The sequence below is a fragment of the Sitophilus oryzae genome, unplaced genomic scaffold, assembly GCF_002938485.1.
Source record: "Sitophilus oryzae breed Bouriz unplaced genomic scaffold, Soryzae_2.0 scaffold_1059_pilon_pilon, whole genome shotgun sequence".
Classification (NCBI taxonomy): Eukaryota; Metazoa; Arthropoda; class Insecta; order Coleoptera; family Curculionidae; genus Sitophilus; species Sitophilus oryzae.
The window spans coordinates 3,570,547-3,596,891 of NW_022145681.1; the positions used below are offsets into that span (position 1 = coordinate 3,570,547).

A 26,345-nucleotide genomic window follows, 5' to 3' on the forward strand; every position below is an offset into this window, starting at 1 on the left:
ATTAAAACCTGACCCATAAAAGTTATACAGGGTGGGGCAAAATTAATGCTGAACATTGGTATAACCTGTATAACTCCTTTAATACCCACCCTGTATAACTCCTTTAGTTTAATTGAATCACCCAGAATATTATTCCGATATTCAATGGGAAATTCATGTCACTTCCAAATACTATTAAGGTTGCCGGCCTACCCCTCAAACAAAGATTTTCCTAGATATTTTCATTTCTATCATTTAGTGTGAATAGATCTTTATTATTTGATAAAATCTAGGGTGGCTGTGATATGTCTGACGTTACTTCAACATAGCTGTCAAATTAGTTCAACTTTAGCAACTAGTTATCATTTTGTGTCAGTTCGTCAGTTGAAACAAAAAAAAATCTAAGAAATTTTCCGAAAATAGAAACTTATCCTACATCAGAGAGAATTGATATGATTCTATTAGTTAGCTCCTGATTTTATCTAGTCTGGGAGGCAATTTTTGGAATTGATCGTTTACATGCGAACGCGCAACTTTACGAGTGTTAGAAAACGAATGCGTTTTAAAAATTCAATTTTTCAGCCATCTTCGCATATTAATTTGCGATCGTCGTGAGCGTACGCAAAATTACGAGCCGGAATTGTGGCAACGTCGACAAATCACAGTGAAAAACTAAATTCTCTCCAGTTTAACCGTATTTTTTACCGTTTGTTTACTTTTCATTACTTGGTGTCGATAATCGAGGCTTGTTGTTAGTCAAGTGGGTTAATATTAAAAAAATAAAACGTGGAACTAATGTTACAGACAAACAAAAAGCACATCCTATCACTCCCGGGAACCTATGTATTCGGAAAAATCTACAATGATAATACGTAATTATGCAATAACTACCCGTATTGCAAAACCATACTGTTCGCTAATTCTGTTGAGTTTTTCAAAATTATTTGGAAATTCAACCCATTGATCAAATATCTCTGGATGGTTTAGAGCGTTGATAAATTCGTCAATTGAAGGAGAAACCGAGGCTTGGCACATATCGATGTATTTATTTAAAGCAACATCCGGCTGGTAACAACCACTTCCCTAAAATTTCAGAACAGCTAAAATCTGAAATTTAATGTTAGTTCATAGATATACAATAATAGAGAAAAATGTTACCCGGCTTTGCACATCCAAATCAGTCTCTCTTCTTTGTGGTCGCATGTATGACTCAAGTAACTGAATAAAAACACGGCACAAGTCTTTGGATAACCGAAATATTTTAATAAACTGCCTTTCATTCAGTTTTATGAACGCATTTCCCCGGATTGCGCAAAACATTACGGCGGTATTGCAGTTCTGCATTTTCTAGGTTTCGAATGGCCAAAACGTTCATTAAGTCATCCATTACTATTATTGTTACACCTAAACCCAACTACAAACTTGGAACTAATCAAATCTAATATGCGCACTTAAAAAACATATCCTTACGATGCTGTCGATCCACTCGCAAGACAACGCAGGGAAATTTGCTAATACGCAAAAATGCGAACACTAAAAAATTGGATTTTAGTGTTGATCGAAAAGTTGCGAATAATTTGCAAGGAAACGAATGGCCAAAAATTGCCCCCCTGGGCCTTTTTATTTGATTAACATATATCAAATAAAAAAGCCCAGACTAGACAGTGTTAACAAAACTCGACCAAACCAAACCAAACTATTGTCTGAAACTGCATTTTTTTACTTACTAAATATGAATTTTACTTTGTTTTGTTGATCTTTGAAAGGTGTATAAAGTCGAATCATTTTAGATTGGACATTTAAATTTTATGGGATTTTCGGGATCCCGGAATTTAATATCGGGATTTCGGAGATAAACATACACGCCGCCGGGATCCTGGGAGTTCGGGATTTCAGGAAACTCTAGTCGTGAGATTAATGATGTACAGATGCATGTCATGTTGATTTGGAAGTGACAATCGATAAGATTTATCATATAATTTTACATACCTATTAAACGACAGCGATCTTCATTTCCAAGCCCACTCCCATGCCTTTTTTTTCTATCGTACGGTATATTCACTAACTGCATTACCTACTTATAATTTATAACAGTTTATATTCACTGATTCATTTATAATTTGTATCCACTTAATATTACTTGATTTATCCATCGTAAACTTTGCATAGATATAGAAATATAACGATGGACAACTCTTAATGTGTTAAATTATACCCTACGATCGAAAAAAAAACGGCGTCCGATTGGTTTGGAAATGACGATCGATGACATTCCCCATATAATTTTACATATCAAATGACAGCGATCTTCATTTCATAGCCATCGCTGACGCCGTTTTTTTTTCGATCATACGGTATATGGTAAAAGCCATCGATCACCATTTCTAAGGTAACTTAACGCCGTATTTTTACATACAAAATGTGCAAAAAAATTCTATATGAATGAACTCACAATTTTCTATCCACTTTGTACATAAATTAGGATCTCTTGACGCATGAAACTTAAACACATGTACACCTGATTTCCGAGAAATCTCACAATTGTAAAATTGACACTTATTACCAGATATTTTAATAATAATTATCACTAATCACACAGTTGTAATCAAAGACAGTCAAAGGTATATAGTATATTACCATCACAGATTACCATATATTACCCGGCTTTTAAAATATCCATTAAAAACAAAAAACAGTAACGACATATCTAAATATTCTATCCTTGTCGCATATGGTTCGTTCCTGTATTATTCTGTGATAAGGGAAGGAATAGAGATTTTCTGTGATAAGTGGTAAAGCTAGGTTTTCATATGTACAAATTTGGCAAACTTTCCAGGAAATTCGGTCTTATTTTTATTATAAAATTATTTATCATAAACAAATTTATTGTAAAAAAAAAATTTGAACGTATATTCAAATTTTAAACGTTTCAATTAATAAATAACGTAAATCACTTTTAAATTAAATTTAAGAAAAAAAAATCAAAATTAATAAAACGTAAATCACTATAACAAATCATTATTTTAATTTCAAATTTATATTTCGAAGTTATATTACAAGTTATTTACTGTTGTCTTATACAGAGTATATCAAGACAAATGCGAAACTTTAAGGGGTGTATTCTTTGTTATTTGTCAACATTTTTAAAATAAGCTGAAGAGGTTGAAATAAACTATTTCTAATATTCGTTAATTTGACAAAAAACTGGAGCAACGGTATGGAAAAAATGGTTAGATTTGTATATTTAGAACGTTTTTATGACTTGCAATTTTTCCATTAAATTCATTATTTGAAGTTAAAAATAAAATGTAAATCATTATGTATTGGGACCAAAAAAATATTTTAGCAAAGAAGCTGTTCGCCTTAAAAACAGTTTTATTTTCTACTACTGTAAAATATTTTTACAAACGACATATAAAGATAATTGATTGACAAACATGTTTTAAGCTACCCTTCCTAAATCTTCCTTAAAATAAAAAGATTAACAGATGGGAATACATATTATACCGTATGATCGAAAAAAAAAACGGCGTCCAGTTGGCTGGGAAATGGCAATCGATGACATTTCCCATATAAATTTACATTTAAAATGACAGCGATCTTCATTTCATAGCCATCGCTGACGCCGTTTTTTCGATCATATGGTATATCAAATAAAGTATTATTAGAAAAGCTCACTAGATTGTTTTCTAGTAAAAAAGACCTTATTTTGTCACAACAGGTGACATTTTTTTGTTTTAAATCAAGTAGGTTTTAAAAAAACTACAATAGGTAAAAAAGTTTCTAAACAAATAGAATATCCAAATTAATTTATTTCCAATGACAATAATGTGTAAGTTTGTAATTAAAGTTAGTTAATAAGAATAATAGGTGTAGTATATTTCAACATCATTCACTGGTTTTAAAAACATCAAAAAATATGCATGTGTTTTCATAGTATAAATATGAATTGTTCCTTACGTTAGTTCTTATTGATATAAAAGCAAAAAAGTATAAAAATTAAAAGCTGCAATTTTATTAAAAATATGTTATTCTAACACATATTTTTTTAACTGTAATGTTCTAAATTGATCAAAATATAAATGTTATTTTTTTCCTAGGAAAAATAAAACTTCATAACTTAATTTTCATAAATAAATTTATTTCTATTAAATTTTATAGAGCAATTTGTATTACAGTTTTATTTCACATATTTTGTAATACTGCTTCGGTGCAGTGCCCCATTGCTATCTGTGAGTTCATTTAAATTATGACGACATTACTGATCTAGAAGATAAAAATGTACCTAAGTACCTTAATATTATAATCAAAAATGACTAATTTTGTAAATTATTACCTATAATGGTTAGATGAGTTGTGAATGTAAACTTCTTTACGCTGGTTTCTTGAAGTTAGGTGATATTAATTATCTTCGCATCATCATGGGCTCTAATCAACTGTAGAGTATTCGTCAATCAACCTGAAATATGTAATATTATTTACTTTATATTTACGAAAAATTATCATTTTCTTTTTATGAAAATTTTGAGTTTAAATTTAAATGTGATTAGAATAAATATACATCAGTATTTAACATTTTATCATAAGTAATATTCTATATATTATCTGTGATTTTATGCTAAAATGTTTAGTTTTGTGAAAATATTACTTACCTATAATATTTAAACGAGTTCCTGAATGTACAATTTGTTTATCACGATGTCAAGTTCTAAAATCTTGTATTGGTTGTCTAAAACTGTTTGATTTTGCTTAGTTATATTGTATCCTAATTTTATTAAACAAACTCAAAATAATGTTTATAATTACCTTCATCAGCCTTCATATCATTAAAGTTATTATTATCACTTATCATTATCAGTCATTATGTAGTTATTTGTTCATTTGTTGCTCTGTTTGTTGTTGTTTGTTTTCAAAGATCATTTTTGAGGTTAATGTCATATGAAACTTTTTCGTAATTAGGCAACTGGTAAATGACGTGTGACGATAAATTAATAAAATAATAATGAACGTATTAAGTTAAATATTTATATATTAATTTAACATATCTATTTCAGGTAATACCCTATTTCATGTTTATAAATTACATAATTTTTAATTTGGTATACCTTTAATTTTATATATTCATAATGAATTGAAATATATTTCGATATAACGTTTGGCAACAACGCAACTGAAGTGCAAGCGACATCTGTGCAAGAGAAGCAAAACCTCCCAAAAAAGTGAGAAAAGATATCTAAAAATTTCAGATTATTCAAATGTCACTCCAATATTTTTCCAAATTGGAGTGAAATTAGGGTGACAATTTTTAACACGTAAGGAGCCATCTGGATTATGTGTTATCTGTGGTTTAACCTTCCCCCACCACTTTATTTTATGAGATAGAGCAAAATACTCTAAATCAAAAAAATTACAAATTTCTCGATGATTATAATAGTAATATTTAAAATACCTGTTCACCTGCATATTTTTTAGAAAAACCTTGTTTTCTGATTGGCTATCAGTGAAACACCCCCTAGCGGATATTTTTCGAACTTGTAAATAATTTCCAGCAATTTCTCTTGGTCGATTTACTTATTAGAATTTTTTTCCCAAAGTTTTACGATAAGTAGTTTCTGAGATACAGTCGGCGTCCATTCTTAGTTGGCCACCCGGTACGTGCTAAAAAACTAAAATGTTCTTGAATAGTTTTCTCCTTAGATAGCTGGTGTATACAGGGTAGTCCGAACTGTATTCCGGAAACTTCGGCATCAGCATACTCTGCAGATAGAAATTAAAAAAAAGTTTGTATAAATGTATGTCTTAAAATGCTTAGTTTCGGAGATACAGGGTGTAGAAGTTTCATTTTTATTTCGCTTTTTTCCAAATAATTTGTGAACTAGGTACCATCAATATTTGGATGAAAATAGGTGTATGGGAGTTTTTTCGCATGATAAATTTGATTTTCATACCAATATGACTAATACTTGCAGGGGGCGCCTACGTGTGTTTTAATTGGTTTCAAGAGTAATAACTTTTCGTCCGTACCTGTATAAAACTAGTGAGTAAAAAATATATATTTACGACGTTTTTTACGTAAAACAGGTATATTGGTAAAATTCGTTACCGTGTAATGGTTCTCGAGATATTTGAAATCTAAATAATCAATGCCTGTCATTACGGACATAAATTAAACATGTTGAGTAAATAGTTATTACACTGAAATGATAAATTTGAAATGTTTTCGTGCCAAAATTTTAATAAAAACTGTTTTATCATCATTATTTCGAATAAAAATTTATGATTTGTTTTAAAAAATTTTAAAAAAAGTTCCCAAACTTAACATTTCAGTCAACTCAATATCACTCAACATGTTTAGTTTTTGTCAAGAATGCCATGTATTGACTATTTCCATTCCAAATATCTTGAGAACGGTTGCTTGTAGCGATTTTTCCAAGAGACATTTTTTATATAAAAAATCACGGAAATGTATATTTTTTCACTCAATAGTTCTATACGGGTACGCACGAAAAGTTATTACTCTTCAAAACAGTTAAAACACATGTAGGTGGTGCCCCCTACAAGTAGGAGTCATATTGACATCAAAATCAAATTTCTCATGTCAAAAAACTCCCAGACACCAATTTTCATCCAAATGTTGACATTACTTCATAAATTATTTGGAAAAAATCGAAATAAAAATGAAATTTCTACACCCAGTATCTCCGAAACTAAGCATTTTAGGACATACATTTATAGGAACTTTTTTACTTATTTTTATCTGCAGAATATGCTGCCAAAGTTTCCGGAATACAATTCGGACCACCCTGTATATTTGCTAGGATTTTCCAAGTTCGCCTATACCAATGTACTTAAGTATTTCAGCTGTTATTCCGTCGTCGAAAATAACTAAAATATATCATACATACCCTTTAGAATTACAAAAAGATAAAGAATGCTTCTAACTGTGAATATTTGTTAGATTAGTAATGAACTGAGTTATAATAATAATATAATGATATGAAGAAAAAAAAATGATTATGTCTGTGGTAGGCAACGCCTTTATGTCTATATTATATGCATACCACTTGTTTATAGGATCTTTTTTTCTATTTTTTATGATAATTCTCCTAAAATTTGGCGGGGCATTTTTCGTACGCCCTGTATATAAGACCAAGTGAATCTTATAGCCTTCACAAAAATATTTTATTTTAAAGCGTATTAAACCAAGAAATAAGTCGACTATCAGCTGATCACGTAAGCTAAAATCGATAGAGACATTCTCTCTCACCCAAAAAATGACCTACATACCACCCCTCTTGTGAACAATAAATCTTGATCTCTTAGAAAGGGGATGCATTCTGTGAAATTATATCCTATCTGAATAAAGCTGATCTGGAAATATACCATACAATCGCATCAAATTTAGCGTAGAGATGCGGATACACGATAATTTTGTACGGGTAGACTTCTAATGGTATTTCTCGGTATTTATTCAAAATTGCATAGCATCACCCTTACTGTTTTAAATACTAACCCAAATCGTCACCCTAGAATAAGATTGTTCTATAGACCATTTCGATGAAACTGAGAAAAGAAGGTTTAAAGTTTAAACTGGATATCCGTGAACACTATATACCAAAATGGTTCTATTAAATATATAAATTAAAGGTAATATAAAAATCTATCAAACATATGTATTTATTTTGCTTTTAGAAGCTTTATTTAAAAGATATTAGTGATTTTAGATTTGGATATAGAACAAATGTGTCTATTAGCTATGCATTGAGCCGATTTTAGGGATATAGAACAAAATAAGGGGATATAGAATAATATAATACTCATTTTAAGCTGATTTATTTGTATTTCAAAATATTATTTCAACACAAAATACCTGAAGTGGAGACATTAACTAAAAACAACATGAAAAAATAAAAACTTAAAACACAATAGTAGTTTTTCCGCCTATTTGTTTGGTATGTATATTGTTAGAATAACTTAATCAGATTTTAAATCTGATTTTTAACTTTCATTGGATTATTTAAATGTTTTTTAGCTATCTCTAGTATGGATAGTATTAGAGAACGATTGAGCAGTCAATTGTGTTGAAGCAGCTGGTTTCACGAAATTCCAAAGTGTGAAACATTCGAATTTGCTAACAAATCAGGCAATCAGTGCTTTTCAAACGAACCGATTTGCCGCCTATTTGACAAACGCCTTAAATTTAAATAAAAACAGATACATACATTGTATGTTAGAGAGAAAGAGATAGAGAATAAATGGATATAGAACAATCTAATTTTTATGCATAGTAACATATTTTTTGATCTGGTATTTGCGTTCCATATCCACTTCTTAGGATAAAGAACACAATAATTCTATTTTTTTTACTACAAACGGTAGGATGTAGCCTTAAATAGTGATTTTTGGATGTAGGCCATTATATGGTTTCGCGACTTTCAAATTAATATGGATAGAGTACAAAATATTAGATTTGTTTTCTTTATTTGTGAATTTGCCTATATTGTTTTTGTGGATATAGAAGAAGCTAATTCTGCATAAAAAAATGGTGTATGTAACTCATTTTACCCCAAAAGTGGATATAGAACAACCTAATTCTAGGATGACGAAATTTCATGGCATGAATGGTCGTCGTCTCGGCGCACTCAGTGATAAGGTGTTCTGGTGTTTCCCCATTTTCCCCACAGAATCTGCATTCGCCGTTGTTTCTCAGCTTCAGCCTACTGAGGTGTTCGTTGAGGAGACAGTGTCCTGTTAGAAACCCCGTCACAATCCAAAGATTGTTCTTACTTAAATCAAGGAAAACCTTTGATTTTTCTCGGTCGTAAGTTCTGAGGAACTTTTTCGAGTGCCTTAGACCGGTTTGAGGACACCCATTCCAAGTTACGGATGGAGTCTTCCAGATTCTTCAGTTCCGCTTTCAGTTGGTTCCCGTTTGGAAAACAGAACGGTCCTGGTCCAGTTAGTGGAGTGTTCGTTCCTTTCTAGCTAGATCATTTGCTTTTTTGACGTTTGTATACTAGGTTAGTCCGTCCTGAAGGAATTTTGTATCTGTCCATGTTTCTGGATCTATTTTATTTACCTCGAATAGTTTGTGGTAGTGATAAAGAGAGGTCATTTGGCACGATTAATCGGACAAATATTGTTTCTTTTTTTTAAGTGTCATTTGCATTAATTGACTTACTCCTACACAAATTTTAATATTGAAGTCTGTCTATCAAATCAGGGAATAGTTTGACAGACGACAAATAATATATAGAAAAGATGAACTAAAATGACAGATAACTGTCACTGTTATGTATCTTCTAGTTGGACGAATTTTAACTCAAAAGGTTCTGTTTAATTAACTCAAAATGTCTATTACTTATTTTTTTTTCATACATTATAAAACTACCGTATGATCGAATAAAAAGATCGCTGTCATTTTATATGTAAAATTATATGGGAAATGTCATCGATCGGCATTTCATGGCCATCGCTGATGCCGTTTTTATTCGATCATACGGTATATCAAAATTGTTGTTTGCATATTTTATATTTTTCATCAATAATTTTACATGATCCGGCAATAGTCCGTCGGGTATCTGTAGCTCTTATAATAAACAAGTTAGAAATTTTGTATAAGTGCAAACCTAAAGTTTTTACTAGGATGTATTTCAGGAAAACAGTTTAACTTCTATAGGGTGGCTCAAAAAAGTGTGAATGGATTGGAATTATTTTTTTGAAATGGAACACCCTCTATATCTTGGCTTCCTTTCGGATCATTTCATATGACCCTAAGATTTCAATAGTTTCAGAGATATTAATAAATAAATACAAAATATGTTTTTTTCAGCCTTTCTTAAAGATATTCTTAAAAATACAAGAACTGTCCTGAAATCAAAACTATATATTAGGTGTTTACTTTAGATGGTCTATACTTACTTTGCTATAATTATGGTAATGGTAAATTATACAGGATGTTCAAAATTCTACGCCAAATTTTCTATAATATAAAGTAATTTTTCTTCTTTTTTTTTAAACGGAGCACCCTGTATATTATTTTTTAGTAGATGGAGAATAAAAAAATGAACATTTTTATATTTAGAGTATATCAAAATTTTTAACGATTTCGCAGATATTCGCGGTTTTATATTTCATATAGAATTTTCCACAGTACATTTTTGCCACTTAATAATTTTTCTCTGGCATTTTACCCTTGAAAGATGAGCCATATAAAATAATAATACGTGTATCTGTGAAACCATTAAAAATTTTGAAATACAAAATTTTTTTCTTTAAACACAAAAAATGTCCATTTTTAACTCTCTATCTAATAAAAAATTATATATAGAGTCTTCCATTAATAAAAACGAAGAAAAATTATTTTATATTTTAGAAAGTTTGGCGTAGAAATTTGAACATCCTGTATGATTACGATAACCATATTTATAGCAAAATAAGTACAAACCGTCTAAAGTAAATACTTAATATAGTTTTTATTTCAGGACAGTTCTTGTATTTTTTATATTTTTTTAAGAAAGACTGAAAAATGTATATTTTTTATTTATTTACTAATATTGAAATATATTTACTCATATCTTAGGTTAGGATCATGTAGAGTCATCCGATGGAAGCCAAAAATGCAACGATATACAGAGTGTTCCATTCAAAAAAAATCATCCCGATCCACTCAAACTTTTTTGAGCCACCCTATAGAAGTTAAAATATTTTTCTGAAATACATCCTCGTACATGCTTTAGGTTTGTACTTAAACAAAAAATTCTCAAGTTCTTTATTCTAGGATATACTGATGCCCGACGCACTATTGTCGGACCCTGTATATGGAACGGTAATGGTAAATCAGCAAGTTAAATCTGTTTTTCACCACAACCAAAACATTTAACTGACCGGTATCTATTCGTGTAATTGTGATATGGATAATTTCTTTTAAAATTACCGTCTTATATAATATTTTCCACTTGATGTGTTTTTAAAAATTCCCATTATGTGTAAAGGCGAAATACAATTACTTTGTCTTTTGCAATGTTCTTCAAGATTGAACGAATGTAATCTAGATCTAGAGCTACTCGCAAGGTTGTGGTTAGCTTTTGAATAGCATGTAATATTTGTAGTAGTAGTAAATTATAAGTAGAAATTTAAAAAAATAATAATAAACAAACCTCTTGTAAAATACTATGATGACTAACCACACTATATGGGTTGACAAATTAAGGTATGTTGACATTTGCTTGGTTTTCCATTGTTACCTGTTCAGTTTTAATTTAAAAATATATGCAGTTTTTATTAAATTACTTAAAATCGGCTTGTCCAAAATCGTTCAAATTTGGCATGTGTATTCAGCATACGCAGATTTAAAAAAAAATATTTACGACCTCGCTGTTAATTTAATAGAGGCGCCAATATTTCGACAATTCAAAATTTGCCTGAGATTTCCTATGTTTCCCAGCACAATGCACCACCCAGTATAATATAGATAGCCGTATTCCATATAGAGGGGTCCCAGAAATAAGTGCAAGTATTTTAACTGGTAGTATAGTTCAACCCCAGAAATAGGCCTATTTCTGGGGTTGAACTATATATATACTATACATATATCTGGGGTTGAACTATAACTATATATTTTCGCGAAAAAAAATTGTGAAAATTAGAAATTTTTTGAAAAATTTTTTGGAAATTTTTTTAGTTTTTAGTTAAAAAACATAACTTCTTGATAATATGGCAACATAGGTATTAGATTAAATTTACAATAAAGAAAACCCAGAGAAGATCCAGTGGTTCTCAAAATTTTAGCAAAAAATATTTTTTTTTGGAAATTTTCAAAGTAAAATAACTCCGTTATTTTGGACTTATTTGAAAAACGATAAAAAGAAAATATGTTTCTTTTATCGAGATCTACCACCTCTTAAAATACTTGCACTTATTTCTGGGACACCCTGTATAAGCGATACCAATTAAACTTTTAGTTATGTAATCGAGGGCGCAATTTTTAAATTCATTGTTACTAACGATGGACATATTCGGCGCCGGACTGGATGTGATTTAAATTTCCCACTAGGAATTCAGGTGGTAGCTCCGCTGTAAAAAATGTCAAGTTGCCATATATTTATTTATTTCCTGACATTGTCATTCGTTTTGACACTTAAGTTTTCTTTTTTTTAGGCTTAAAATTTCTTCCTAGCAGACCTTGCAGTCGAACATTGTTCTTATGATGATGTAAATATGTAAATAATAACTAATATTTATAATAAATTTACTTTTCTTTTCTAAAATATTTTAAGCAACTTTTATAAGCAATATTATATTATAAACACGTGTTTTATTAAATTTACTAAGGTTTGTGAATTTACAAAAGTAATTGTAAATTCACTATAATAAAATGTTTTAATTTGTTGTTACTCTATAGTAATATTACAAGAAGTTGGCGATTTTAAAAGATAAATTTACAAGGAATGAGTAAATTTACTATGAGATACACATTTTTTAAATAATTCACAGAGAATATTGGTGAATATAAAGATTATATTATATATAACATATTTACATACATGCCACAAATTAGCCATACAGCTATTTTACAAACGAGTTGTAAAACTAAAGAAGGGATGGTAAATTTACTACAATAATCTGTGGCAAGAAATAACCTTCAATATTGTTAATAAATTTACAAATTAATTTTTTCAGTGTATAAAGTAATACCTAGATATTTAGAATTATTATATTTTATATATTAGAATTTATTACATCCTATCTATTCTACTACTACTTAGCTTGCTTATTACACTTTAATTATTTTATTGCAGAAAGAAAGCTATTCTCCTCTCGATACATTCGTGCCTTTCATCTTATATCCTACGCAAAACTGGAACAGCGCTACGTAACGAGCCAGCGAGAGGGTGAACCAACCGTTCCTGCCAGCCGAATGACAAACTGGCTAACTGTGGATCCGACAAGCGGCGGCGGCAGCGACAAAAACTGGCGGCGCAAAAAGCAGGAGGCGGCGGCGGCGGCGAAGGCAGCAAAAAGTGTGCAGCAGGGGGCGGCTGGGGGTGGCAGCCTCGGCTTGGGATGGGGAAAACGATACGCGAACTCCGGCAGGGAATTAGTTTTAGTTTCGCTGCTTCCGCCGCAGTTGTTGGCTAGCTAGGGATGTAGGTTTACGAGATTCTAATCGATATTTTGACTATCCACTGAGATAAAAACATGAAAATAAAACATTGTACTTAGATTTTTATAAACATATGACATACAAATGTTGTATTAGCTACTATTCTTACCCAACTCAATTTACAATAGTGGCTAGTAATAGCAGATTGTGTCAAAAAATATAGTTAGGTAGTAGTGCTTCAATTTGTAGTAATGATTGTCCCATTTTCGTCTGTTTTATGGGGTTTCTCGCTTATAAGTAAAGAGATTACAAAGATGCCGCTTTCGCATCACTGTGCTACTTTTTTATGAAACTTAACGAGCTAGCCTTCTTCTTATCCTAGCCTTCTTAGTTTCTGTAATTCAGGGCGAATTTGAAAATTTTGTATTTTTCAACTCCCTTGGTATCGTTCTAAAAGCAATTTTATTTTGTTGGAAAGAATGGATATCATAACAAAATAATAAAAGATATATGTATAATTGAATATTAAACATAATTTTTGTGGCTACGATGACCATGTCTTTGAAAATGATCTTACAAATTATTATAATTGGAGGTTGGAACCTTTGGTGTTACACAGCAAAATAAAACACTAAATCACCACAATACACCAAAACACCTTTACTTTTACACTGGACGCGCGTTTCGTTAACCATGTTAGCATCATCAGCAGATGATTAGACTATCTATTGCTGATGATGCTAACATGGTTAGCGAAACGCGCGTCCAGTGTAAAAGTAAAAGTGTTTTGGTGTATTGTGATGATGTAGTGTTTTATTTTGCTGATCTTACAAAAAAAAATAAAAAAAGTAAAAGTCAGCTGGTTAGATGTAATGCCAAATTTTATATTCAACATGTTTGATGTTTAAAGATGATAAGGTGTACGCGCACTGAATCGGTACCAGTCCGGCGAGAAACGGCGAAGGCGGTGACTCGACTATCGTAGATAGGTAGAGGTAGGAATCTGGCCTCTACAGGCCGAAATGTTTTAGTGGACGCCGGCGCCGTCTATATGTACGATGGTCGCAGTCGCTTTTGCTGGTCGGTCCGATCCGATGCAGTGCGCGCGGAGCCTTAGGGTGGCTGCAACGACGTCCCGTAATCCTGCGGTTAAAACATACTAACATACCAGCTAGTTTTTATATATAAAAACCAATTGTTTCTTTTTAACAGCAGCATTACGGAACGTCGCGCGTCGCCGTCGTTGCAGCCACCCTAAGTAGTTTGTAATTCTTTCAGTTTAAACCGAAAGTGGCTACTAATATGCTTACCACACCAAAATATTTATGCTTTTATAAATTTATTATTAAATTCTCAATTTAATTCCGAGTCTAACATTAACCGCTTTTGAAATACTTTCAATTTTATGTCAAAAGATGGAAGTATTTTATAAATTCATGTTACTTATCTTTTAGAAAAGGGCTTGAGATCTACTTAAAATATCTATAAAGATTAGTTAAATAATATAACGGTAGTAAAATGCACATTGACAAAACATTACAAAAAGTCGAGTATATTCGGCAATATAAAACACTAATTCACTACAACATACCGAAAAACTTAATTTTTAACAATGGACGTGCGTTTTGCAAACCATGTTAGCATCATTAGCAGATAATTAAAATGATGATTAAAGAGTTTTTTTACGACCATGAGAGTCACAATTTTAACCAAAAAGAAAAACAAAACATGTTGAATATTAAATTTTTACATTCCACTTTTAAGACAGTTTGTTTTTGTAAATCATTTTCATTTTTATCTAGCCCAATTTCCAAAATATACTTAATTTCATTAAACATTATTTATTATTATTGTATATGATTGTAATGACATTTTGCTAATATAATTATTTGAGTTTTAGATATTTGTGTGCCCTTTGAGTGTCTACAATAACTAAAATATATATTTCTAAGCTTTGATGACAAAACCTACTTTTCAATAACAATCTATTTAAAAAACATCGATATTTCACTTCAATATATTTTTCTCATCCCTATTACTTCCTTGCTCGTTTCTTCCCTCATGGGTCAAAACGTCGATGAGAATGAGCATGGAGATAAATAATTTGGGTCAGAAATTGTAAGTCTTCCAAATTTTTTTTCCATGCGAACCTCCATTTTTTATTTCATGTTTTGAAAGAATTCGGTCTCCTGAGTACAACAGTATGCCACACTTAATATTTTTACTTTGTTTCGGGCACTTAAACACAATTTATTTAAACTAATTTTAAGTCCGGCTCTAATTTTTTAACAATACTGATGAGCTTTAAAATTTAACAATGGCGTGTGGGAAAACATTGAATACAGAAAATCAAATACAGTAAAATAATAAAATCTAATATAAAATAAATAAAATATAAACAATCAAATCATTTCCCCGGAAGATGGATTGAAAATGGTGGAGCAGTAAGGGATGTTTTCCTTTGGGCGGCATTATTTGACGTCATTGGTAAAAGCAGACACCTCAACATTTACAACAAAGAGTACAAAATAAATTCGGAAGTAAAATTTTAAGATATGTTGAAAGGGCTGCACATAAAATTGAAGAAAGAAAATTTGTGCATTAGGGAGGGTGGTAATCCTGTCGAACATGTAGAACATTAGAAACTGGTTTTTAGAAGCAGATTTATTTATAATAATTACGATTAATTTATGTATATTACTAGATCGTGACATTCAGATTTCAAATTCATAATACCAAAAAGCTAAAAATAATACCTGTTTTCCATAGCAACTGTTAAAATTGCCTTATATCTATCAAAAATAGTAGATAAAATAGTACTTTAACCGCAAGGGTAGATTAATGATACTTCAACAGCGAGGATAGGTTAAAAACTTTATTTCTTCTCGAACGTTTTTTAATTGCTTCCATTTTTGAAAATGTTTGTATTCCTTTTCATAAGTTATTCGGGATTTAAATGGAAGTAGTTTGGATATGGCGTTTGTCGCCTCAGCCTGAATATCTGTTGGTAATTTACTTATTTCGTTTTGAGCCATTTCTGGCTCCAATTCAATCAGCAATCGACACGAAAGAGAATTAAAAATATTGACTCAAAACTGACAATTAAAGAGACAGCTTTATTTATTTGTCAAATTACATAGAAAAATAAAACACTAAATCACCAAAATACACCAAAATACTTTTACTTTTACACTGGACGCGCGTTTCGCTTATTATTATAAACAGTTTATAATCATCTGCTGATGATACTAACTAGAGATGAGCAAAACTACGATTTTCCAATCGCAGTTGAAACTGCGATTGTGATTTGTAAATCGCTGCGACTGTAACCTGCGATTGCGATTTTGATATTTTTAAATTGGTACGCTGTAAACTGGGAAGCTCAATCCCAAAATTTTTGAGAAAAAACAGAATAAATAGGGGAATAATTTTTTTTATTAAAATCTTACAAAGAAACTGTTGGGTGTTTCGATGCCATATGCCTTTTAAAGTGTTTTTTATGATATTTTTGCTCTGCACACATATTGCACTTAAAATTTTCATCAATTACCAAAAAAAATCAAACCAAACCAAACCACAAATAACTTAGTTTCCTTTTTTAAACATTTTTGATTAGAATAGACCAAATAAATTTAAAAGGGAAAAAAATACATAAAATGTTCAAAATATTCGAATGTGCTTTTAGACAGTCTGTACGTATACTAACGAAAAATTTATTATAAAAAAGGTTGCCGCCAACCTTAATTCAAATAACGAGAAAAAAACTGTTTATTTTATCTTTTTTTCTCTTAAAAACATTTTCTTTATATGTAACTCAAAAGAAGCCGACGCCGACGGCTTTGATGCGGCCCGTCCAGTGCAAGTGCAAACTTTCGAACTTTTAGATAAATAAAAAGACAATATCACATTTTATTATATTTGAAATTTCTCTAAAATGAAAAAACTGATTGTAAAGGATGTATTTAAATTAACATAGCAGCCGATCCACAACTGTTAGTATATTCAGAAAATTATATTATATTATGGATTGTTATAAAAATGTTTATAATAATATAATATACATATAACAAAATATAATAAAGAGAAAGGGCTGTTTCTTTTTCGTGCTCTATATCTTCTAGTAAATAAAGGATAAAAATAGATCATTTTTTATAATTTGAATCCAAAACTGTCCTTGAATGAATTATTTTATCTGAATCATTACCTGGGAGCAACTGTAACTATAATTAGTCATAACCGAAAACAAGAATTTTTTAACCTTCTAAATCCATAATTATATTATAAATCTAAAACTATTATCAAAATTTAAAACTAAAAAATTATACATATATATTATGCGGTATATAAACATATATAAGCCTATTTTCCAACGCTTCATAAAAATTACGGGGCCCTGATTGCGAATGTGATTTTGCGATCTAGTCTAGGCCGATGTGTTGGGAGCTGCGAACGAAAATCACAATCGCCGCTCTTCGTTGGCGTGCCCACTCCCGATGCCGCGCCGCCGGTGCTAACGAAAATCGCAATCGCAATGCTGTGATGAGCTGCGATTTTCGTTCAGCTCCTCGTTCGCCTGCCCACTGCCCAGTGTTGTTACAATAGGTACAAGTGTACTATTTTGGGTACATTTGATAGTCAAGGTGTACATAGGTACAATTGCAAGAAAAAATGTACAATTCTTACTTCTCAAACCCAAACTTAAACCCACGTACATATTTTTAGACGAACGGTGATACGCGATGCGTGGATTTGAAATGCAGGTTGCTAGGAGCAGAGGCACAGAATTATACATCACTAACATCACTTGAAATGCTGTTCAAGCCGCACGGATGTCGAACGTAAGTTTGATATCCATGCGGTGAGTAGGAGGGGGGCTAATCACTGCGACCTTAGAGATCTATTGTGTCCCGATGTCAAACGTGACGTCACGCAATTAGTTCCCAGTTAACCAGTGCTATTCAAAGCTCTTTGAAGCTACTGTATTGCTGTCCTCCATTTGCGAATTTCAAGTTCCAGAGCTTTACGCCCTGGGCTGCTCAGAACGGTTCTGAAAGAAGCTGTGCGAGATAGCCTGGTGCCTCCATATGGCGCGGAACCAGTTCTGAACTTTATGACTCAATTGAATGGAGGGAGAGTATCGCGTTCTTGAACAGTTCAGAGCTGCTCAACTGCGTGAAAGGAGGACAGCATATGGTGTATAATTCTGTGAGGGTGCATCCACATTATCCTAAAAAAAGCGGATCGGCGGCGGTGTATCGGCGTAACGACCTTGAATCGATTTCCAGCAATTCTATTGGCTGAAAAATTCATCTGTCAGAAATTATATGTGTCAAATTCACCTGGCAAAAATTTCAGCCAATAGAATTGCAGGAAATCGATTCAAGGTCGTTAAGCCAATACGCCGTTCCGCTGTTTTTAGGATAGTGTGGATGCATCCTACGTACCAAAACTTGGTAAAAATGTAAATAGAGAGATCACATGACCCCACATTTTTGCACCAAAAATGTACAATCCCACTTAGAAAAGTACAATTTCGACACCATTTATAGTACAACAGTTTTTACCCTTGTAACAACGCTGCCACTGCCGTGTTGATGACGCGCCGTCGCCAGCCGGTGCGTACGAGAATCGCAATATTGCGATTTTCGTTCCCAGCTCATCGTTCGGCTTCTCACCGCCGGTGCAAACGAAAATCGCAATGCTGTGATTTTCGTTCGCAGCTCTTCGTTCGCGTGCCCACTGCGATTGCAAATCGCAACTGGTGTAATATTGGTTGCCTAAAAATCCAAAATCGGCAGATATATGTTTCAATCGCAAGTCGCAGTTTGCTATGGAAAGGAATCACAGGTTGCGATTGCGAATTTACAATCGCTGCGATTAAATCGCAGTTTGCGATTTTCTGCTTATCTCTAATACTAACATGATTATTGTGGTGATTTATTGTGTGTGTGTGTGTTTTATTTTGCTGTGTAACACCAAAGGTTCCAACCCTCAACTGTAAATTACATAGAAACAAACCAACGCCAACCCAGCACAATATTTTTTCTACTCGTAATAAATTCCTTGAAATAATAATTTCTGAATATTTTTTAAAACGTAACTCGCTATGGAAAAAAATATTGTTTTATACACGGCGATAAAATTGCATTATCGTTTGCCGAAAATCTTTTCGGTCGACGATAAAATACCATTTAATCGTCTTGTATAAAAAATAACTATTAAAATACTGCCCTGGATATTACTTATTTGAATCTTCCATTTGGCTCCATTGTTCTTATTCAATGTTAATTAGCGCTCATCCAGTTTCCAAAGTATACTACGATTATTTAAAAAACCAAAGCCGGACTTGAAACTAGTTTAAATAGTAGTGTTGTGATACTAGTGTTGTTAAAGTGCTTAAAAAATTGAATTTTTCGAAAAATCATTTTTTTTTCAAAAACTCAACACACAGAAAAAAAAACTTGTATAGATTAGATAAAATACTTGAGCACTATAGGGACAGACAAAACCTAATTTACCGTATCTAAATATTTTGACTAGAAGTTCTCTCCTAATATTAATAACCCTATTATGTAATTTATAAAATATTAATTATTAAGAATTAATAAACATTTTTGTGTTTGAAATGAAGTAGTTAGTTTTTTCAAATAAAATATTATGTACTATACAAAAGAAAATTTAGTAGTTGAAAACAGATGAAAAATATAGTTGTGTGTGATAAACAAACGTTTTATCCAAAAATGAGGAGGTAATTCACAGGTACATACATAGGAAGAAGTACTAATTTAGAAAAATCACATGTTGTAGTAAATACTTTTATTTTATCAAATACAAAATAAACGTGCCTGTGTATATAATATCTTAGCGTGAGGGAACTAATTTACCACCTACATTAGAAAAGTTTTTTACTAAACCAAAAAAGGGAATTTGCTAGGGTAGATAAGCACACATGCATACTTAGAGAAAGTTCTTATGTAGATTCAGGGTTTATGGTTATCCTTCAGCAACTTCTAAGCGAAGGAGCTTCCACCGTCCTGCTGGTTTTTCCTTTCGGATACTTATTGTTGACAAAATATAGGCCAGTAATTGCATTACAATGTTAGCTCTAGCGCCTAAAAAATTAAATACAAAATTATTAAATCACGGATACTTCTATTACTTTATAGATAATATTACCTGAAGAAATATATCATCTGTCAACTCGTTTAGTAGTTTCTTTATTGCGTTGTCTTTAGAAAAGTTGCCATGACTTGCATATTCTATTTGAATAAATTCATTGCATGATCAGGGAAGGAAATAATTTTCCACCTGGAAATAATTTACTATTATAATATTATTATACAGAGTTATCTGAAAATTTTATTCGAGTTATTTCAAGGATGATTTTATCTAAAAAAACATAAAAATTTCTGTATGGGCGACTATTGATAATATTATGATTGGTGTATAAATAAATAAATGATTGATTTACTTCTTATGTTTATAAATGTTCTTATGATTAGAACTATTGATATGTTCTATAAACCTGCCTTTAAATTTACCAAAAGATAGAATTCATGAATTTTGCATTTATTGTTTAATGTTGCATTAGTCTTAATATTATAATAATTATCTGAATAAAATTGGAAATTACTTACTCACAAAATCTTTCGTGATTTCTTCGAGGTCTCACTCAATCAATAATCTTGCTTTTCTTCCATTATTACCTAATTACACATTTGACACAGTAAAATCAAAGTCTATATACTTTTTAATATATTCTTAATTAAATATTTTTAATTTGAAATAATTTGGTAAAACAATCGAATTGCTTCACAACACAAATTAAACGTTTAAGTTGCGAACGCTGCGATGGTTAGATGGAAATAAATGACGCAATGCCTAAAATCTTATCTCTAACTAATATATAGTCTCCATTATTCCGTATCATTATCTGGGATAACTAAGAACCTTGTCTAATTTGTCTACAAATTTTTTGATTGTTTTAAACAAAATAATGTCTTACTTTAATAAAACATTGTGTTGAAACACAAACGGTATAAAATAAATTTGAGTCAAATAAAAAAGTTTTCTGTCAGGTCAACATAAAAAGGACAATAGTACTAAACAACACTTGTTTTAAAAGTAATTAGGTCCTATTTCGTTAAACTACACTATTAAAATTAATAATCATAAACAAACGATTTATGTGTTTTTAATAATTAGTAGGTTGTATAATCTAATTCAAATAAAGTTTAATTTGTGCGAGTAAATATTGTGTTAGAAGAAAAAATGATTCTTGTGCATAATGTATCTAGTAAATTTGACTACTGCTTTATCTGAATCCAAAAAAATACACATATAATTCAATAAATTACTCATCAGATAATAAATCTTATCTAATTACGCCAAGTTATTTTTTTCTGTGCAATCCTTGATAATATTAAAATTTTTTGGTAGCATGTTGGCAAACGTCCTAGCCTGAATAACAAAAAAAAATAAACTTTAATAACTTGTGAACCCAGAATCCTAAGTCTGGCTGGGGGGTTGGAGGTATTTCGCTACTGCGCAACCCATAACATTTGCAAAAAAATAAATCCAAATAACATTCTTTAGGCAACTTGAAATTTGTTTATTCTTAAATTTTAGCATCTATTTAACCTAGAAATAAGTATGCCAGACTTTTTTTCGGGTTTAAAGTGTAACCCGACCATTCCAAATATGTTTAATTATTATACGTGGAAAACATACTTTAGGCATTCTAAAATTTTTATAGCGTGTTTATTAGATAATATTAAAAAATATGTGTTAATTGCCAGACGAATTCAATGGGATTTAATACTTGCCAGACGCGAATAAAGATTTTAAATGAGCGCGACAAAAAAGTTATATGAGTATCTATAAGCGCGAGAAAGATAGTTTATTGAGACCCGTCGGCAGCCGATGATGAGCCGATGCGGCTGACCTAACAGTATTTTGGAGTAATTCAAATTTTCATAAAAACAATTTTTTTTTCGGTTTCATTTCAGTTATTTGCAGACTTTTAATTCAGATATTATTTCGTTGGAATTAAGTTACCATGTACAAATATGTATTTATAAATTAAATATTGGCGTGCATAGTGTAAATAGTTTAGAATAATTACTGCAAATAAATATTTTAGTAACTACTAATTTCTCTACTAACTACTAAATCACAATGGATAACATTTAAGTTGTGTAGTTTGCAAAGAAGTTACTAGTGACAAAGTTATTGTTTTTGATGAAGGCAGACTACAAAAATGCAAATAATTTTTAAAAGTGCGCCAACAACATAGTTTAAAATTTAAAGAAGTGGTTTTATCAGAAAACGTAGTCCCGACAAAAGTGTAACATGCACAGTGCTAAAAAAATAAGTATTCTGGAATTTTATTAAAGTACCATTGTTAATCTTTCTCAATAGATTCAAAAGTAAGTAAAAGTGCTTTAATTTTATGCTTAGGCGTTAAAATGATTTTTTTATATTGTCAATCAGGTCGCAAAAATTAATAATAATATAATATGTCACAAAAGTATAATACCTAATAATTATACTTTTGTGACGTTGAAAAAAATATATTTTATATTATGCTAATTTTTAAATAATTATTAGTCTTTTTATTCTTTCAGACACAAAATACTTAAATTAAAAAGTCTTCTTATTGAAAGGATTTGAATAGTACATTTTTATTAAAAAATGTTTCTTTTTATTTATTCAATATTAGTTAGTTTTTTTTTTATTTTTACGACTCCAAAATGCTGTTACGTCAGTCTCAATAAACTATCTTTCTCGCGCTTATGGATACTCATAAGACTTGCTTATCGCACTCATTTAAAATCTTTATTCGCGTCTGGCGAGTATTAATTCCCATTGAATTCGTCTGGCAATTAACACATATCTTTTAATATCATCTAATAAACACGCTGTAAAAATTTTAGAATGCCTAAAGTATGTTTTCCAGGTATAATAATTAAACATATTTGGAACAGTCGGGTTACACTTTAAACCCGAAAAAAAAGTCTCTCATACTTATTTATAGGTTAATTATATTTCGTATCCTCGTCCAAATAGATATACACCCGTAGTATCATTATCATACTTTATCGAGCACATTTTATTCCCAATTACGTAAAGAATGCATTTTTTGTTAGCCATAGGCCTTAGTCATCCGTACCCGACCGTCAGTCTTCTCATAACATTATTGTGCTTTGTCGAGTAAACAGTATAGTTAGAAGTGAATATAAAAATGCCGTAATATAGTAAAAGGAAACGTACCTTAAGTACTAGTGGTGATGAAAATGAAAGGCTGGAAAGGGAAAGAAGACATCTCTTGAGAAAATTGGATTTTTTGGATCGAAAACGGCGTATAAGAGTGTACAGTAGTACTAGTGATGAGAACGAAAGTGAGTTCTAAATACTTTTGTAGATACTGGCTATAAATGTTAAAGCCAAATATAAAAAAAGACATAACTGTTAAGTCTCAAATTGCATGTAATAGCTATAACTGTTAAAGCTATTTTTTGTCAACAGGGGGCGTAACAAGTAAGTAATTATATATTTTCAGAGATAGAAGAGGTAGTAGATTTACTTTAGTTAATTTACTAGCTTGGGTTAATCCACCCTGTGGATATAATTATATACACGTGGGTTACATTAACATGATCTGTATTTTCCGGCTGGAATTGGAAAATGGTGAGACAAGTATTATGATGCTGTCTAATATTTACTAGCTTGGGTATTAATCTACCTTGTGGATGTAAACATATGCTCATATACACATTGTAACCCAGCATAGTCCTTCACTTATGAACGCTAGTATGTCTCAGAACTATTAAAATGATCTAGATATCGGATCCTTTATTCTGTGGCTGTATTTGAAAAATCTGCTTTGCAGTTTTGATTAAATAAAAGCTTGTATTCAAACAGGTAACTATATATTATGTTATACCCGGCCACAAAACACCGAACAGGTGCTTTTCTACAGCAACAGGGTGACGCAACATTGTTGATTGTTTACCATTTTCTAGAGTGTTTTTTGCTCACTTTTGATAAAATAATGAACTTTATTTTTTTAGACAGGTCAAAACGAATCTAAATCTGTTTAATAATAAAATCCCCAAGGCTATTTGTTTACAAAAATGAGTAGGTGACTAAAATGCAAAGTAAATACCGCTATCGATTCTTAAACCAAGGCTTAAACTAAACATCTTGCTATGGGGACGGGGAACTGCTGAAGTTACACAAATGACCTTAAGCCCTTGTTTATATATTCTTATATACAAGCCTTAGGCTGAGTTTATAAAATATTTTATTAAAAAATATTTTACACGCTTTCCAAAAATGTTTTTTTTTGTCTTTTATTAAAGGTACAGATTCAGATAGTGAGTTTATATTAAGATTTGTCTTAGAATTACATGTTATATAATTACATTACAAATTAAGAGATCTTTTGGTTGCAATATAGCATAAATTGGTTAAAAATTGTATTTACATTATTATGGCTTACAATAAACTTATATTTATTTAATTCCAATCGTCCTTGGAATCAAATCTAGAAAAAAATCAATTAATTCAAATTCGAGAGAGAGAAAGATCTATGTAGGAGTAGGACCTAAAATATGTGACACACTTGAAATTAGGTGGATGCTTATCTTTCTTAAAATTACAGAAACGAAAGACAGTCTAAAATATTTTTCCCATCCCCAGCAATTGCGGTATATTTTAAGGACCGAGGTTAAATCCGGAGGTCCAAATAATGTTTTCTTCAACAGAAAGTAAGAAATATATTTTTTGATAGACCTACAGCACGTTTTTAGGTAAAACAATGTCACCACTAGACCAAACAATTACAAGGTTAGTGGAACTTTCCAAAGAAAATAACCAAGGTTGCAGTTGCCCTTAAAGTCTGATAGATTTAGGGAAATCGTTATGTTAGGAGAATCCTACTGTACGAACCATTGTAAGGTTTTCTTTTTTTATTAAATTCACACTTGAATAGCAAAACTAAAAGCATGGCGATTGGCCAAATAAGCGATGATTTGCTTCTTAGTAAAGTTTTAGTGAAAAATGCATAGAAGCCAAGAATGTTGAAAATACTAGGCAGGCTCATCTCAGAAATCAAAACACTTAAAAACGAGTGCTTTGAGATCCAGGTGAAGGTCCACAGACAGAATAATGAGAAGATAGGAAGGGGAAAATTCCTAGAAGAGTCATTTTAGAACGAGGGGGGGAAAGAGTTCCAAAGAAGGCAGAATGTATTGGAGGAGACAATAATTCAGGTTAGAACTAAAACAAATATGCTGGTATAATTGACTATTTACAGCCAATGGTTGAAAATAACACATAACAAACTTGTTTTAAGTTATTTAAAAGGTTATAATAAATATGGTTGCGATTACGATACCTTTTAGGTCCTAAACTAGTAGACCTAAACCTAAAATTTTAGACTAACCTAAACAATATAGTTATCCAGAAACTCTCATTGCAGAAAACTGGAATTTAAATTATACTTTTAAAATATAAATAATAATAATAATAATAGTAATAAAAAAAATGAATTTTAAGCTCTTTTTCTTGGAATTTGCACTATGCATATGTTTTTCAACCCCCTGAACACAGGTAATTAACAACTGTTTAAGGGAAAACATTTTTTGATTGTGACTAAACTATCTTGACGATGTTCTTTTATTAGACAAACATTTAGCGGAATGTACTGGAAATATAAATTAAAAAAATAAAAAAAATAAAAAAAAAATAAGTAAATAAATAAATAAAAAAAAAAGAGTATCTTCACGTCTACTCAAGAAATTTCATACTTAGATTTTATCTTAAATACAAAATTAATGAAAATATATCATACAGACACAAAGAAATGTAAGATTAAAATGTTAGTGCTGAAATTTTCCAGAAAATAGATAGTATGTATCCATACTAACTATAAGATGGTTTGTTAGCAACTTACAAGCACTTTAATTTCTTTTTGTCCCGCAGATAAATACAGCTGATTTTATAGATACTAAGAGATTTGAATGAGCTAAATACAAAGCCCTTAAGGAAAATAATGAAAATTATAATGCGGTTCTTTGTGCCAACAAGTTTTTTTTTCTGAAGTTTACGGCTGGTGACTCAGAAACACAGAATATGCAGGTCAAAATTTCATGCCTCCTCAATATACTCTTACTTACTAGGTTATTGATGCATCAAAATCGGGTTAGGGTACCTATTGTAATTATTTAAACGCTAGAGGTTTTTGAGACCAAGAATA

General features: G+C 31.0%; 1 protein-coding gene and 2 long non-coding RNA genes across 4 annotated transcripts; all 3 read right to left on the reverse strand.

The window, feature by feature from the left end:
* Positions 1–474: 474 nt before the first annotated feature.
* Positions 475–1,587, reverse strand: LOC115876737. Of its 2 annotated transcripts, none has more exons than XR_004049199.1 (2): positions 1,138–1,587; positions 475–1,086 (listed from the first exon to the last, which is right to left on the reverse strand). XR_004049199.1 is itself a non-coding variant. In XM_030892644.1 (2 exons), exons 1-2 carry the CDS (start codon positions 1,321–1,323, stop codon positions 856–858), a joined length of 393 nt encoding a protein of 130 aa, XP_030748504.1. In that variant the 5' UTR covers positions 1,324–1,587; the 3' UTR covers positions 475–855. The 2 variants fall into 2 exon arrangements, 1 of the variants encoding a protein (XP_030748504.1); XM_030892644.1 differs by having other exon boundaries at positions 475–1,062.
* Positions 1,588–3,771: 2,184 nt separating this feature from the next.
* Positions 3,772–4,923, reverse strand: LOC115876431. The gene is made up of 4 exons (XR_004049147.1): positions 4,786–4,923; positions 4,632–4,714; positions 4,316–4,438; positions 3,772–4,245 (listed from the first exon to the last, which is right to left on the reverse strand). It is a non-coding gene; the product is annotated as an uncharacterized LOC115876431 (long non-coding RNA).
* Positions 4,924–19,940: 15,017 nt separating this feature from the next.
* On the reverse strand, positions 19,941–20,787 carry LOC115876437. The gene is made up of 3 exons (XR_004049149.1): positions 20,722–20,787; positions 20,261–20,392; positions 19,941–20,196 (listed from the first exon to the last, which is right to left on the reverse strand). It is a non-coding gene; the product is annotated as an uncharacterized LOC115876437 (long non-coding RNA).
* Between the last annotated feature and the right edge of the window lie 5,558 nt (positions 20,788–26,345).

What these genes read in the sequence shown, in the direction of transcription:
- LOC115876737 (XM_030892644.1), bottom strand. Translation starts at nt 1,323, where the DNA reads ATGCAGAACTGCAATACCGCCGTAATGTTTTGCGCAATCCGGGGAAAT. An exon ending in ATTTGGATGTGCAAAGCCGG is followed by an intron (nt 1,063 to 1,137) that starts GTAACATTTTTC and finishes CTGAAATTTTAG; the next exon opens with GGAAGTGGTTGTTACCAGCC.